The 17,383-nt window shown below is 34.8% G+C and overlaps 1 protein-coding gene across 1 annotated transcript in view; it reads left to right on the top strand.

The window, feature by feature from the left end:
* The window catches only part of NEMP2 (nuclear envelope integral membrane protein 2), a 34,929-nt gene extending 19,690 nt beyond the window's left edge, over positions 1 to 15,239 (top strand). The window contains exons 3-9 of the mRNA XM_051986000.1: positions 642 to 873; positions 1,025 to 1,097; positions 2,729 to 2,822; positions 5,148 to 5,262; positions 7,315 to 7,540; positions 11,421 to 11,597; positions 12,731 to 15,239. Of these exons, the coding sequence (XP_051841960.1) occupies positions 642 to 873; positions 1,025 to 1,097; positions 2,729 to 2,822; positions 5,148 to 5,262; positions 7,315 to 7,540; positions 11,421 to 11,597; positions 12,731 to 12,950 (1,137 nt within the window). The 3' untranslated portion in view covers positions 12,951 to 15,239. The remainder of the gene's footprint in view (positions 1 to 641; positions 874 to 1,024; positions 1,098 to 2,728; positions 2,823 to 5,147; positions 5,263 to 7,314; positions 7,541 to 11,420; positions 11,598 to 12,730) is intronic.
* Positions 15,240 to 17,383: the final 2,144 nt, after the last annotated feature.

A 17,383-nucleotide genomic window follows, 5' to 3' on the forward strand; every position in this document is an offset into this window, starting at 1 on the left:
CAGATGAGTCAGGAAGATTTTAGATTTGATAGTGGTCCCTTTCTAGTACACTTGGAGTAGAAGGGAGAATTGGCATTTTATCTTCACTGAAAAAAAAGGAACAAAAAATCCAATCGTTGCTTTTTTACACTATTAAAAAACAAAACAAGATGAACAAAACATGAATCCTATTCTCCTGTAGTCCTAACAATGCTGCCCATCTTTTATTACCTGGTGCTATGTTGATTAACTAAATGATCATAAAAGGGAATGCTTGCCTGCAATGTATGTCCTTTTTTATTAAACACATGTCCATGGAAAATTCCCAGGATTTCATATTATGTTACTGTATGTATTTTCTTCTTAATCATCTGATTGTGAATTCTCTTTGTTGTGCCCATTAACTTCAGATTTCTTGACTTCTGTTTTAAAGAAACTGTTAGCATGCTCTTCTCCTTCTCCCTCTCCCTCTCCCTCTCTCCCTGTGTCCCTCTGCCTTTCCCTCTGCCTCTCTTTCCCCTTCCTTCCTCTAGTTTTCTTCTTTTCTCTCTTTATGCTTTTCCTCCTTCTCCTCCTCCTTCTTTTCCATCTTCTTCTTCTTTTCCTTCTCCTCTTCTCTTTCTCCTCTCACTTTCTCTTTTTCTTTCTTCCTTTTTTGATAGGTGAAAATTACCAGCTCAGACATGCTCAGCATTGTCTTTTTCATGGAAGAAAATGATTGTCAGTATCCAGAAACTATCCTGGCTTTTATCAAGTGTACGATTCATGCCTTTTGGAAACCAAAGGAGTCTAATGATATAACCTTTAATATTAATCCATATCAGAAGTCTTTGTGTTTTTATGTGAAGCCTGCCAAAAACATATTTCCGTATACATTGAGGGTGAATCGAAATAGTAAGTCAAGTTTTTAATATACATGGTAATGATCATATTTATTCTACCATTTCATCATAATTAACTGCTTAGATTAAACATTGAAAAGTTAATTTTAATACATTCTGCCCCAGATCTTAATATTTTCTTGTTTTGTTTTGTTTTGTTTTAGTTGTGGATACACAACTATTTCTTCTATTTGTAACAGGGATATTCCTTTTCTTTAAAGCAAAGACCTTGAGTAGGTAAGTCGAGTTTTACTAATTTTGTCAATGAGCATAACTTAGAATTTTAAAAAATTTCAGTTGTTATTTCAAGTTTTGTACTTTCCAGAATTCATTTAAATTCAACAGATTTTTATTGTGTCAACTGTATACAGGTAGCTGTGCTAAGTAGTAAACATAACTATGTATATCACCTCCAGAGCTTATGATGACATTGAAGTTGATTATATGTACTTGATTTTTTCATTTCATTTAATTTTATTTTTTGCTGAGGCAATTAGGCTTAAATGACTTGCCCAGGGTCACACAACTAGGAAGTGTTAAGTGTCTGAGACCAGATTTGAACTCAGGTTCTCCTGACTTCAGGTCTGGTGCTCTTTTCATTGCACCACTTGGCTGTCCCATTATATGTACTTTATAAAGCTGTGTTTACTATTTTTGCTCATTTACAAGTCTTCATTAGTATGAATTCATTCAGTTCCAGAGAGATAAAATTACTTGGCCATGATATTAAGTAACAGAAAGTAACTTGAACTCAGGTTCCCCCCCCCCTCCCACTCCCACCCTTGGATCTAAATTCAAAGCTTTTTGTTGTTATTAAATGATATCAAACTGTAACTAAAACTTATTTGGGAAGTTATTATTCCAATGGTAAAGGTGAAGGATGAAAATCTCTTCACTACTATGCTTTTGCTTTTCTTATCTTACGCATCAAGAAATGAGCCATTCAAATTAAACACATAATAGAAATAATTGAAATATCTCTTAAAAGGCCAGTTTTCCAAATTTAACCATGTTGGATGTCTTTATCAAATGATTATTTTCCAATTTTATCAAACAGAGCATATTATATATAGTTTAACATTTTCCTACTGACTCAATATCATCATAATGAATGTCAATTATTATACAGTATATTTTCATAGTCTGTTCATTCTTTTAGGGCTTTTGGACCCTTCCAAAAATAGTTTTGTGATGCTATGCTTTTATAATTATTTTGTGTTCTTTTTTATAATTCTTCTATCTTCTCTTTCCATAGTTTAATATCATTTCCTATCAATGTGTCCTTATGGCTTCTATTTCATATAGTGTTCATAGGTTTTTAAATCAGTAGAGTTGAGTTGGATTTCATGTCCATCCATCCTATGGAATAGGAACATAAACTGTGTGATAACTGCCACCATTCTTTCCCCCTAGCTACTGAAAGATCTTTTTGCTTTAGGGTTTGGCAGTATATAATAGGTTGCTCTAAGTCTAAACTCTGAATAATTGGGTGTAATTATATTATGATCCCAATCTTCAACCACTTCTTCTAGTGAGATGCCCCTCCTGCTTAGCATGTTAATCAATTTTAGACTTTAACTATGTCATATTAAATTTTAAATATGTGCTATATTTAGCATCAATAACATTGCTCTTTAAAGTCACAGAATTTAATGCATCAAAGGCAAGCAAATATAGTAAATTTCAGTCACTAGTTGCATTCCTATTAAACAAAGAGAGGCATATTTAATATGATCTGCCACTCAAATGTGTAGTTTTTCTTTTAGGATTTTCTTTTTGATTACCTGAATATGGGTCAAATATCTATGTTTTGCACTTGAAAATAATAGTTATCAAGTAAATAGTATATGACTGTTTGTCTCCAACAGGAGCACTGTTTTCTATTATTCTGCTGGAACCATACTGGGCATTCTTATGACCTCAGTCTTTTTCCTGTTGCTAATGAGAAGATACATTCCCAAGGTAAGTGTGCTATTTATAAAATTAAAAATGGTTAATGTGCTGAGCATCAGGACCTGGGAGAGAAAAGGTTATTTCAATCATTTGATCCTACCAGTTCCTTATTCCATACTGTATTGCTTCATTCTAGAAGCTGTCTTTAAAATGTTTGGATTTTCAACATATTTGATAGAAAAATCTCATTATTTTTTAGCAGCTGAAATGTGTTTGTAGTTTGGGTATTCCTTTTAACATTCTTTGAAGTAATCTTTTTTTTTTTTTCCTTCAGGAAAAATTTAAATTACATGCTAAAATTCTCTCCCTTATTGAAAGATGTGAGGTATAGTATCTTCACTTTAAGACTTTAAATTACAGTTTTCCCCACACTAGGTCATGGTATTTTTGTCACAGTGCATTTTCATACTGTCTTGGTATGTATTTATTTAGCAATTAGTATTATTTCCTTCTTGGGGGCAGTGGGATGGTGAAGGAAGGGGAGGATTTGACATCAAGACCCTGAGTTCAAATCCAGGTTCCTTCACTTATTCCCTGTTTGATATTGGATGAATAACTTCATTTATTTAGGCTACATTGCCCTCCTTGGAAAATGAGGGGGTGTCACAGATCCTTGTGACAATCTGATGAAATCTATGGATTCCTTCTTAGAATAATGTTTTAATGGCATAAAATAAATTATGTAAGATTACAGTTATTGACTACACACACACACACACACACACACACACACACACACACACACACACATATTTATATATAATTATCCAAATATTTAAAGAAAAAAACAAATAAACAACTTCACAAACTTCAGGCAAAGTATCCATGAACTAGGCAATTTCTAAGGTCTCTTGCTGATCTAAGTCAATGCTCCTGTGGCCATGTGATAGGTATTTCCATCAAGGCCTAATAGACAGCAGCTGTCTCATCAAGACTGAGATTTCAGGGATTACACAAACTCATTATTGAAGACACTTCCCTAGCAATGCAGGTCTTGTAGCATCTTTGCTTTCTCATCCAGGGCTAATTTCATCCATAAATCCTGCAACAGTTCATTCTTCCAACATAGTGGTGGTATTTTTCTAGGTTCTAATAGAGTACATGGGCTATCTATCAGTTAACCTTTGTTATCCCTATATGATTAGCCTGGTCATATATTTCTTTGTTGGCATTTTTTATGCCATTTCTCTCATTTAATTCATCACTAGCCTACTTGTGCCCACTGGATGCTATCTGTTGTCCTTTGATTGTGGAGATTGGGATATTCCATGATTCACAACCATTTAGTATTACCTGAAGAATATCGTTTAAAAAAAGAAGTTGAAGTCATTAAAGTATTTGGTTGGGAGCTATTCAGGCCATGTGCCTTTTTTCTTCTTCCTGAGCCCATTTCATTGTCCATCTGCAATATCTCCCCAAGATATCCCTGTTGGACCAATCAGTGGCTCAATTTACAAACATTTGTCAAACTCTATTCAATGCAAGTGCTAAGGAGATAGCGAAAGTTAAAAAAAAAAAAAATTCTGGTCCCTGCCCTTCTAGGAATTCACATTCTAATGGCAGGAACACGTCTTAAGTACATGCAAGATAGATACAGATTATTTGAAAAAAATCTCAAAGGAAAAAATTAGCAGCTGGGGAGACCAGGAAAGTCTTCTTGAACTGACCCTTGAAGGAACCAGGAGAAATATTGGAGGCATAGATGAGGGGACAAAGCATTCCAGGTCTGGGAAGCAGCCAGTACAATGTTATGGAGATGGAACTTGTTATGAGATCAACTTTATAGATGGATGATTCACTAATCCCAACCAGTTTTACATATCATAGCCTGGGGAATAGATATTCCTCAACGAAAGACAGCTGTAGATAATAAGATCAAACTATTTTGACCTTTGATTATGGATATCATATAGGAGGCTTTGCAGGAATCTGAGGTTTGATACAATCAGCCCAATATCATCTTCAAAACTTTTCTAAGGAATCCCTCTTCCATTTAGACTCCATGTTGGACATCCTCCATCATGATGAGCAACACCTTTTGCCCCATTTAATATGAATTACCAGAGGGTTGTTAACCTAAGTTATCTCTGTCATGGCATCCTTCATGGAATATTATGTTAGTCTGACATACATCTAAAGGATAGACATCTTTTAGGAGGAGAGTCTTCAAGGCTTTATTCCATCAAATAAAATTTTTATCATCAGTGGGTTCATTGTGATCTTTATATTCTTTATACCTTTCCATCAATTGATAATGAAGTCTAATGGAACAGTGGTTTTCATTTAAGGTTGAATAAATTGGACCATTCTTTATTTCTTTCCTCCCCCACACAGTATAGCACCTTTGGGGCCCTCATGATTGGTTGTTGGTTCGCTTCATTTTACCTCGTATGCCAGTTAATGGAAGAACTAAAATGGCTCTGGTATGAAAACAAAACATATATCTTAGGTAGGTAAATTGAAAGAAACATTTAGATTTTTATATTTATGAGACAAGTCTGGAGAGGGATTGTCCTAGTGACAGTTTTGAACATTAGAAAGGAGAATTTTGAAAGAACCTTTGATAAGGAGCTTAGCCCAGATGGCGGGGAGAAACAGGGAATGGGGGGTAGGGAGGAGTTTTCTCTATTAGCATAGATCATAGCCTTTCTAAAATTTAGGAAGTTATCTTCAAGAGTTGCTCTGGCCCTACAGTCAACTTGGGGATGAACTTTTCCTAGAATTTTATCTGGGGTTCAGATATCATACACATAGTCCGTTAACAGTCCCATGGAAGAAGCTTTTCCTTTTCCAAGTGGTAGGACTTGGTATAATCTTTGAGAACCTAGAGTTTCTTTCATATTGATTCTATGCTAATGCATTGCAGTGGAAGGGTCTTGAAAAGTCTTATCAGGTTTTTATGAGTGTGTTTTCAGAAACTATTTTCCTATACATATGTCTTCTACCTCAAAGCAGGTTTGTTTTTTTAAAATGCCTGGGTACAATTAACTAAAAAACTTAAATGATCTAATATACTTTCTGCCTGCTATATTGGAGTTAAGCTCCAACCCAGATCTTTATTGTAGTTCAGAATCATTTTTTTTAGTGTGACTTTATGTCCTTTTTTCCATTGACATAGTATGAAATCATAGTTCACAACTTATGCAGTCATCTGTTGACATCCTGGTCTGATACTGAAAATTAAATTAAATTTTACCTCTTAGAAAAATGAGAAGCTGCCTAGATACCTGTCATTTATCTGACTTTCTGAGAAATGTCTCAAGTGAAATACCTTGTTCACAGTCTTCACTGTAGGAACTTCAGAGCTCTTGAAAGCTATCAAAGCACTTACAATGTATTCAGTACTGGAAATGCAAAGGTGGAAAAAAAAGCAAAAACAGTTCTTGCCCTCAAGAAGTTTACATTTTAAAAAGTTGGCAGTTTTTGCCAGTGGACACAAATTCAGGAAATTCTTATCAATATGGAAAAGCTCCAAATATGACCTCAGACTGTCATAAGATTGTGAATTTAGAAATGGAAGACCTTTGAAGTTATCTAATTCATTTTACAGTTGAAGAAAGGAAAGACCCGTCAGGATAAATGGCTTGCCTACAGTGGCAGAGCTAGGATTTGAGTACAGATTCTCTAATGTATAGCCAGTATACCTTCACTGCCTCTCAAATATATATCATTGTCTGAGAACCCATAACCATGAGTTGGTCACCAAGTAATGACTTTTTGACCAAAGCAACTCAAGAAGACAGTTGTATCAAAGGCATAGATTGCAATCTGCACTGGGAAGGGGAGAATTTACCCACATTATAATGAAATCTGAATTCTTAACATAAGTAACTTGGGGCACAGTATGGAATGAGGAATAATCTTGAGCATTCATACAAAAAGGTCAATTTGTTGGGTCTAGCTTTTAAACTTTTACATACTATAAGCACTTAACTTCTTACATAAGAATTTAAGAATAACCTCAGAAGGACCAAACTACATCAATTGATATTTTTTTGGTAATCCATAAAGCACAGAAAATAAGAGAGAAGATGGAACACTTTTATTTCAAAGTAAAATTTTCGTGTCATGACATACTTGGTTCTCTTACTTACAGAGGTTCTCTTAACCCACAACTCTGAAGAGCAATTTCAGCTTCCTAGTGAATAAAAGAAAATCTTGGAGATAATGAGTTTGTCTCTCAGAACTTTCAGAGTAACAAGTTGCTTGGCCAGAGAAATAAACCGAGACATCTGCAGGCCTGAAAAGCTTCTTGGATGATTATAACATTCAACCATGAATTTTAGAACAACTAGCCAGAAATACTTTCTCCCTTCTAAATTGGTTTCAATTGGCACTAACAAAGGGAAGTGAAAACATGGATTTCCTAACATTATTCTGATGCCCTGGTATCATCTAACATCTGTGTTCCTCATATGTAGTTTCTGGGGTCAGTTTTTTCTCACCATTTTCCAGGGCCCTGTCCATGGGTTGATTTTTCTATCCTTTTGTGCTTTCCCAGGCTACATTCTGACCATGGGATCCATCAGCTTTGCTGCCTGTTACAGACACGGGCCACTCGTCAAAGAAAGGAGTATAAATCTCTTGATGCGGACGTTACAGCTTTTATCCTTGGTCATAATTTACTTTGGTGTCACTACAGCCCAGGTTGCTTACACAGTGATAGTTCTCCTGATTTCTTCTCAGGGTCTGCATTATCCAGTCAGAGCGTTCTGCTGTGTGGGCAGGTTAGTACATCACTCCAGTGAATCTGACATTTTAAACCATGATAGTTTGAAAATAAACACTGGAGTTCTATCCAATTATGCTATCATATACACATCTACATATATGACTGTCTGTCTGTAGCAAGGAACCTATTTATTGTAATAATTATCCTTCCTCCCCTTCTCTTTCCTTGATACTTTTACTTTAAAGCAGAAGGAAGAAGAAATGCAAGCATTTGGTTCTGTCCAGTGATTCACATTTTATTCAGTCCTCTCACTTACTAGGAATTGTGTGTCATCCAGAATGCAATGACAAGAGTTATTTGAAATCTTTTCTTTGTAAATCCTTAAACTAGTTGACTATTTTAAGATAAACGTGTCTTTCTGAAGGAGAAACTAGTAGAGGAAGATTAATTTTACAAGTAATTAAACACTTGGTAGTCCCTTCCCTTTGAATTTTAGGTTTGATCTTTAATCAGTTGGTTGTGAGTAGAAGAATTGAGAATGTGCATTTAGTGCTGACCCTGCCAGTCTGACTTGCAAATTTTAGACAAATCAGTGAATTTCTCTGGCCCTCAGGTTGCTCTTCTATATAATAAAATTGGATTAGGTGTTCTTTGTGGCAGCTAGGTGGCACAGTGATAGAGCACTAGGCTTGGTTTCAGAGAAGGAAATGGCAAATCAATCCAGTATCTTTGCGGAGAAAACTGCAAATGGGGTCATGAAGAATCAGACATGAATAACAGTCCAGCAGTGGTTCCATGCAGTTCTAAAATTAAATGAATCAGTGATTCAGTCACAGAAAACAAGGGGGCTGCTGCATCCCCTGCTGATAGCTTTGGATCAAAGGGATATCAACAGCAGTTTTCAAAGTATGATTCAGGGGTCCCTTTTAGGTCCTCAAAGTCCATTTTAGGAGGTCTGCAAGGTCAAAACCATTTTCATAATAAGTCTTAATTTGTAATAGATATAACCCACAAACACAAAAGTTCTCTAGGAAGCCCTCAATAATTTTTAATAGTGCAAAGGGGTCCTGAAACCAAGAATAATTAAGAACCACTGGTTTAGGGCATGTAGGAGAAAGATGAACACAACGGGCAGGGAAATAGTGAAAGACTATTTCTGTGGATTTCATTGATATAGGGGACTTCCAATAAGAAAACTATTAATGCAGATCAGCAACTATTCTTCAACTCATAGTCTCAAAGAGTTGCTGGAGATTCAGAGAAATTAAAAGATTTGCCAGTATATATCATAAGCAGGACCTGAACCCTTAGATCTTTCGGATTTCAAAGCCATCTGTATCCATGACACCACACTCCTTCTCTCTACAGCTTCCTTTCTCTCCTTTCTTCTCTTTTTCTCTCCAAGTAGGTAGGTAGGTAAGTAGGTAAATAGATAGATAGGGAAATAGTTACCGATACATTGTCTCTTTAAGGACATATAAGTTTGGAGAAGTCACTTCTCAGTGCTCTGAGCAATTCTCTTAAAACTTTACATTATAGAGATAATGCTGGCCCATGTTTGTAGAGGATATTTCCTTCATCTAAGAGTTCCCTATATCATTGAAATGATAAGTCTAATCTCTACTCTATAAATATGCACATATAATTCTGTTACAGGAACATCAAGCCAGCAACAATAAAAATATGACTCTGAATAAATACATTGTTATAATATCTTTTATAGACATAACTGCCTTTCTATGAAAATACTGACCTGACAAATTTTTAACTAGGATTATTCCAATATGTGAAATGTATAATATTAAAATATAGGATTGTAAGTCTCTTTGGCATTATAGTAGTTTACCCTCCCATTAATTATTTAGGTATGGTTTTGATTATGATGTTTATTCAGTTTTTAATTTTATTAATTATATGTGAGCAGGTAGTTGACACAATAAATAGGGTCTTAGGCTTGCAATTGAGAAGACCAGAATTCAAATTCCGTCTCAAATATTTACTGACTTAATAACCTTAGACAAGTCACTTAATCCTCCCTGTTTGCCTCACTTTCCTCATCTGTAAAATGAACTGGAGAAGGAAATGGTAAACCACTCTACATTTTCGCCAAGAAAAACCCAAATAGTGTCATGAAAAGTTAGACCTGCTTGAAAAAACTTAACAACAACAATTATATGTACTGCTTCTGGAAAGCCCAAAAGAAAACATGAGAACCATTAGGATAAATCTTGTTGTTTGCCATATTCTATTTATAGATTGCTTTGAAATAGAGGGTGTTTTTAAAAAAAATTATAATAAACATTATCGAGCATTTTTTCCCTCTTTCCCATTTTCCCTACCAGCCATGGACTATTTTTTAAAAAATGGTTATCATGGACTTAAAAAAGAAAGAAAAGAAAAAATAAATTAGTCCTTGTCAAATCTGAGGGAAATGATGAAAACATTTTTTAAAAACTCACGGACTAATGTCATTAGTAACTTTCTAAAATCTGGTCATTCCAAGTTTTCATAGTTTCCCCTTCAAACAAACTAGATTGTGTCTTTATGCTACCTGGATGTAAAGGGAACACAAATATCTAGTCCCCTTCTCTGCTCCACTGTTATTGCACAGACTCACTACCACTAGGTGGAGGCTATACCCCACATTATCCTCTAAGCCTGAGGCATTTGGTTAGCATGTGATTTGAGGAACTTGTGGTGAAATTTTTTTTTTTTCCCTATTACCTACTTGTTTCTCAAATAAAGATTTCCTGAGTGGTGTTCTTCCCTAGTGCTGCTAGCCTGTTTCTTTAATACTCCAAGGAAGAACCAGATCAGATGTCGAAAAGCTATTATTTTAAATTCAAAATGATGAAAAATTATTAAAAGAAGGAAATTCTATATTTTCAGATTCTGTGCTTAAAGAACAAAAATGAAAATCCTCAGGATCTCATTTGGTTACAGGTTAGTCTAAAATGGTAGTGGTGGTGGTAAGGCAAAAGTATAAGTAGGACTCAAACTCAGTATGTGATTTGAGACCCTAAAAATTTTAAAATGATAGTAACAAAAAAAAAGGGAAAACTATAGATAGTGGAAAGCAGGGGTTCTCAACCTTGAGTCTATGAATTTTTTTAGAAAATATTTTAACAACTGCATTTCAATATAATTGGTTTCCTTTGTAATCCACTATATACTTTTATTTGATGGAATATTCCAAAAGTCTCATTGAGGTTTTATAAGCATGAAGAATTTTGCAACTCCCTGGATATTTAAAAACATTATGAAAAGAGGTTCATAAGTTTCACTGGACAGCCAAAGGGGCCAATGACACAGAAAAAAGATTGTAAAGGTATAAAGGTAATTCTTGAACTTCAGAAGACTGATCCTAACTTTTCAAGCAATTATTAGGAATAAGAGATGACCTTTATTTTTATAGCACTATAAAATTTCCTAAGTCTCCTATGATGTTTGAGCCTCTGTGAGATAGGTTCTATAGATATTATTTTGTTTTTTTTTCAGTTTTTTTAGTTATGTCTGCCTCTTTGTGCCCCTCACTTGGGATTTTCTTGGCAAAGATACTGGGTGGTTTGCCATTTCCTTCTCTCATTTTACAGATAAGGAAACTGAGGCAAACAGGATTAAGTGACTTGCTCAGGGGCATACAGGTAGTAAGAATGAGGTTAGATTTGCTCTCAGATGGCCTGACTAGGCCAAACATTCTGTCCAATGTGCCACTTACTTGCCAATATTCTCATTTTAGAGATGAGAAAACTCAGAGAGCTAACTCATCAACTAACTCATAGCTATGGTCAAGATTCTGACCTAAATCTTCCTGACTCCAATTCTAGCTTATTTTACATTGTACCAAAAATGTTATATGGGTCACAAAAATTGTAGAAGTTATATATAATTTGCATTTTCCATTTTGAATATATGACTTGTTTTTGTCATTTTAGAAAAATCAAGGAATATTATCAATCAAAAAGACTGGTAATTAGGCATCTTACTGAAGAAGAATACCGGGAGCAAACTGAAATTGAAACAGCCAAAGCATTGCAGAAGTTGCGAGAGTTTTGCCGTAGCACAGACTTCCCATCATGGTTAACCATATCCAGACTCCAGTCTCCAAAAAAGTAAGAGAAATTTTCATGCTTCCTAAAAGCTTTCTTTGTTTGTCTAGGTAATGCAGTTGGATTAGATGGTCTCTCTGAGTTCCCTTTTATATTTTGAGCCTTTGATTCTCACTGGGTTGGCTAGACATCTGGGAACAATATGATTTATGTGTTATGACCATTTAAAATAAAAAATATAAGCTAGACTATGTTTAGAAGAATTGAATTTGTTTAACTTATATTGGATTGCTTGCTGTCTTGGGGAAAGGGGTGGGACAAAGCAGGGACACAAGGTTTTGCAAAGGTAAATTTGAAAACTATCTTTACATGTATTTGGAAAAATAAAATACTATTAAAAAGAAAATATGGAGTAGATTAGCATGTCTAATATTTTGTTTTCCATTCAAAAAAGAAGAGACTAAATACATTCTTTACTCCATTTTTCCTCAGATTCCTTGACTTACTCAATAGAATGGTTAAATATTAGTTTGATCTGCTTTTATAGGGAAGATTTTAAAAATAATTTTCTGATAGGGAGAAGTAAAGTTGGTGGGTTATAAAGACTGTTAGCTTCCTGAAATATTGGAAATTACCTTTAAATTCATAATGAATATTCTTTCTCCCCTCCCCCAACTTTCCCTTACCTGTTTGGCTCATACTAAATGTCAAAAAACTAAAATTAAAAACAAATATGGATTAGATCTGAAATTTCATTGGTATTAGGAATTTTCACAGGAGGAAAAGTTCTAATGCAGCCTGACACTTGCTTTTGGAAATTTCCTGGGCTTGCTAAAATCAAATCATTTTTTCAAGTTTTGAAATGGCTAATAAATGTCAGAGGATAAGTTTGAACCTTTGCTAAATTTTTTTCTCCACTGTATGTTGTTAGTTTAGATTTTATTTTTTATTTTTTTAAGAAATAGAATAAAGTTTAGCCTTTGATCACATTGCATATTAATGTTTTCTGAAGCTTCCCAGAATGTATTTCTCTAAAAGTCACCTAAACATCTCCAGTTTTTTACTCCCACTTTAAATGACTGAACCAAAGGCAAATTTAATCAAAGGGTTGTCAGAATACCCAGGAAATACATTGTCTGTTGAGTAAAACTTTGGGTTTTAATATTAAACTTTGTGTAAATTTTTTTTTTTGGTAGATTTGCAACATTTGTTTTGGGAGGAAGTCACTTGTCACCTGAAGAAATTAGAGCCCATGAAGAGCAGTATGGTATTGGAGGCTGGTTCTTGGAAGAGCAGCTCTTTAGCTCTGGAGGTTCCCAAGAATCCAATCAACAAGATGATAACTCTCAGGAAGACGAAGTAGTTGAAATGCAGGGGGCATCTCAAAGGGAGGAGGCATTAATAGAGGGAAACTGAGGCTACAACATTTTCCCTGGAACACAGATGGATCCCAAAGGAAAGGGAAATTAAACATTATAAATATCTTTTGTGCCTGGCAAGTTCTGCTGTGCTGTAGGTGGCAATTAAGATTCTTTGAAAGATTCCTTCTGAGTTTCCCAGAATGGAAACTCCCTGGGAACAATGGGAGACTTTCTGTTCCTCAGGAGCTTAGCCAGCATGAAGAGGTGCCTTATCAATGTTGCATTAAGTCTTCTTAATCCTCACAGTGAAAGAGACTGTCTTCTTCCAGCAAATCTCAGTTCTCAAGTAGAGGAAGAGACCTTTGATAATGTGACAAATAAGTTTTGTACTCCATTTTTTATTTGATTTTTTAATTTGTTTTAGGTGTTTTGGATAAAGGTTGATAACTCTGAAAAAGGAAAACCCATTTTCCTAATTTTTTTAGGTTTATTATAATATTTTCATGGAATATAATGTTATGATATCAGAATTACTTTTCATATTTTACTTAATGGTAAAGTTCAAATAATGTTTGAGCATGTTTACAAACTTTTAATATTTGTATCATTTTTTTTTGTTGTTGTTGTTTTTTGTGAAAGTTTGGCAGAGTGGATAGAGAACTAGCTTTTAAACAAAGATCCAGGGTCAAGTCCCACCTTTTGCGCATGCTGGCTATATGATCTTTGACTAATGCAACAACTTCTCAGGGCTTTAGAAAAGTCACTAAGACTGAAGAAGTCAATCTACCTTGATAGAGGAAGCTTCCTCACATGGAATTCCTTATATCAATGAAATACACTTTCTGGTCCTTACCTCATCCTATTTTTGTAGCAGCATCCTATGGATCCATGGGGAAAGACCTTCGTTTATGATTTTATGATATTAAATCAGAGAGGAAGGAAAATAAATGATAATATTTTTATAGTGAAGAGTTAGAAGCCTGGAACTGAAAAAATTGTACACAGGCTAATGGTCTAATAGCACTTATATACTATAGCATTAATTCCCTTTTATTTTTTGTCCTAGACTTTTTTTCCTCTTCTAAAATTCACAAACATTTTGTTACGCATTCTTAAGGAATCATTTCCTCTGGAAGGAAGGACAAAAGGCAGGAGTACAGTGGGGAAAATTAAAGCTGTGTTGCATCACTGAGCCAAGGCAGAATATAGTTTTATTCTCAGTGGGTAATGCCCAGAACTAGGGACTAATGCAGAAATGAATTTTTAAATGGCATTTCCTCAGCAAAATTGAATGTTTCTTTTTATAAAACCTTTGGGGTTTTTTGTTGATGATTTAATTTTTTCCCTCAATGACATGTAGCAACAATTTTTAACATTCCTTTTTAAAAATTTTGATTTCCAAATTCTCTCCCTCCCTTCTTCCCTTCTCCTGCCCTTTATTAAAAAGATAAGCAAGTTGATATAGGTTACACATATATAATCATGCAAAACAGCTCTGGGTTAATCATGTTGTGAAAGAAAACAGACCAAAAAGAAGACAAAACAAAGAAAAAGTATGCTTTGATCTGCATTCAGATTCCTCAGTTCTGTCTCTAGGGATGGATAGCATTTTTCATCATAAATTTTTCAGAGCTAACTTGGATCATTGTATTGCTGAGAATAGTTAAATCATTCACCTAAACCTTTTTTTTTTTTTTAAACCAGGCAATTTGTAATTAGGCAAATTAGCATATGTAAAATACACTCAGTTTACTCTTTCCTGGAGTAGCATTTGTCAGTAAACCAAAACAAATATTTTCTTTTCTGACATGATCAATACAATCTATTTCAGTGTGCATAAGCACAGAACCATGGGAGTCTTTATCTTAGCTTTAAACACAAAGTGAGACCTAGCAATATTTTACAGATATATATTCTAATCGTATGTTGAGATGTCTCCTGTACCTGAAATGATCATGGACAAATACCTTGATGGGAATATATGGTATAGTTCAGAATATTTGGGATTATGTGACCAGTCTTAGTATTTGGATTATATTATAGTAATTGGTAGTATTTGGAGTAGTCTTCATTTCACCTTCCATCAGCCCAACAGTGCCATAACAATCCCTGAGACCTTAGGAAAGGGAAGCAGGACAGAAGAATGGGTTTGAGAGGATAGAGAGAAAGCCCTTTAGTTTCTGAGAAGCTAGTTCTATGAATAATTGTTTTTAACATTAAGATATGATAACTATTATGGATAACTTATTTACACTTTTGAAATTCTGAAATAACAAAAAAAATTAACATTCGAGTACATTTTTTATTTTTATCTTGAATAAATTTACTTTGATTACTATGAAAAGTTGGATAATTAAAATAAAATGTGAGTGATTTTGTATATGTGTTTATGCATTGTTTGTGCTGGAGACTGGGGAGACTATTATTTTTATTCTCCCAGTATGACTCATTACAGATCAACCCCTATATCTAACAAAAAGTCACGGGTAATAGTTTTAATAAGGGACATTTCTCATATTAGTGGAGGGTTTAATGATCTTTTGAAATAAAGCTCGCCACCTCCACTCTTCATGTTTGGTTGAAGCACTTGGTCTCATTCCTCACACCACCACTGAGGTGTGCAATTATCCAGCAGAATTGCACCCTTTTTCATGTGACACTGTTTATACTAGGTGCCTTACAAAGACTTAGTGTGGTTAATGAGCTGGACTGTTTTACATAAAATGCGTAGGTAGGCTGTTCTGTAGGTGGCTGAGCTTAAACAATTGTGTCATTCAAACATTTTTAAAAGTTCTTAAATTCTATTTTACATGTCACCAAACTGTTCTGTGAATCAATTATCTAGTTAATAGTATATAGAATTAACTCTTAAAGGATGCTTTTCTTTGACTTTGGTGTAATCTTTATCATCTTTTATTTATGTAGAGCAGGGGTTCTTAACTATTTTTGTATATGGATTCCTTTGGCATTTTGGCAGATTTTCATAATAATGTTTTTAAAATAATAAAGTAAAATACATAGGATTACAAAAGAAACCAATTATATTGAAATTGCTATCAATTTTTTTTTTTAATTCACAGATCTTGGATTTAGAATCATCCAGATTATAATTTTTAGACACTAGGAAGTAAATGATAAGACTACAATATTCCTGAGTCTGTGGAGAAGTTGTAATTGAGAAGGAAGATAAAAGAAAGGTGCAATAATGAGACATTGGGATACAGTGCAAACTCGAATCTGGAGAGAGGTTCAAATCCTACCTCAGATACTCCCTGTATGATTTACAGCAATTTACTCTCTGAGCTCTCCGGACCTCTTTTCCTTATCTGTAAAGTGAGGGTGTTGGACTAGATAGGCTCTTAGACAGGTTTGCGCTGGTAAAGGTTTAAAGATTTATAACTTGTTTTCCAGCAGCAAAAGAAAAGAAAAAAGTATGCATGACAATTTAGATTGAATATACATTTTTAACATTTTCTTTATCACTTTCTTAAATCTAGACAATCAACAACACAATAAATTGAGCTTGGGTTTGTATGTAGCACTCACCAATTTGTGAAGTGTAAATGCTCATGCTGAAAATTTAATCATTTTCTCTTAGAGGCCAATACAAGTTGATTCCAGCAAACCACTTCTTTTGGGTACTTTCCAAATCTGGATCTCTGAATTTATGGTATTGTAACACTTAGCACAAGCAGGCAGTCAGCATTTATTAAACACCCAGGCAGCTAAGCAGCTCAATGGATAGGGCACTGGGCCTGGAGTCAGAAGACCCAAGTTCAAATGGAACCTCAGATACTTACTAGCTATTTGATGAGCAAATCATTTATGTCTTTTTGCCTCAATCTACTGGGGAAAGAAATGGCAAACCATTCCAATATCTTTACCAAGAAAACCACATGACAGCATTGGGGTACTCTGGTCCACAGGGTCAAGAAAAGTTGGACACAACCGAACAATAGCAAAGTGCCTAATATATGTTAGGCACTGTGCTAAGTGGGAGGGATGCACAAAGAAGCAAAAATAGTTCCTCTCCTCAAGGAATTTGCAGCCTACTAGGAGAGATAGCAAACAACCAGATGAAGACTGCCCAGAGGTAGATTCTAGAGAAATAATTTTTTAAAATAAAACTGTTCATCGTCTAAACTGATGGAGGGAAAACATCAGCAGCAACAAGATAAAATAGCTGGTTAATCTTTGATAATTAGGTAGGTGTTCGCTATCATAGCTTATCAGGGCCATCTCCACTCATCTTGATCTATATCTGGTCACTGGACCCAGATGGCTCTGCAGGGAAAAGTAAGGCAGCATTCCTTGCCCATCCCTCCCTCCCTTGCATGTCATAACATCACCTCCCAGTATCATGGTCCCTTTTAAGAAGAAGGACAAACAGCAACTATGTACTGGGCCTAGTGCTAGGCACTTTGTAAATATCTCATTTGATTCTCACAAAAACCCTGTGAGGCAGACAAATACTGTTTTTCTCCATTT

The sequence above is a fragment of the Antechinus flavipes genome, chromosome 3, assembly GCF_016432865.1.
Source record: "Antechinus flavipes isolate AdamAnt ecotype Samford, QLD, Australia chromosome 3, AdamAnt_v2, whole genome shotgun sequence".
Lineage (NCBI taxonomy): Eukaryota > Metazoa > Chordata > Mammalia > Dasyuromorphia > Dasyuridae > Antechinus > Antechinus flavipes.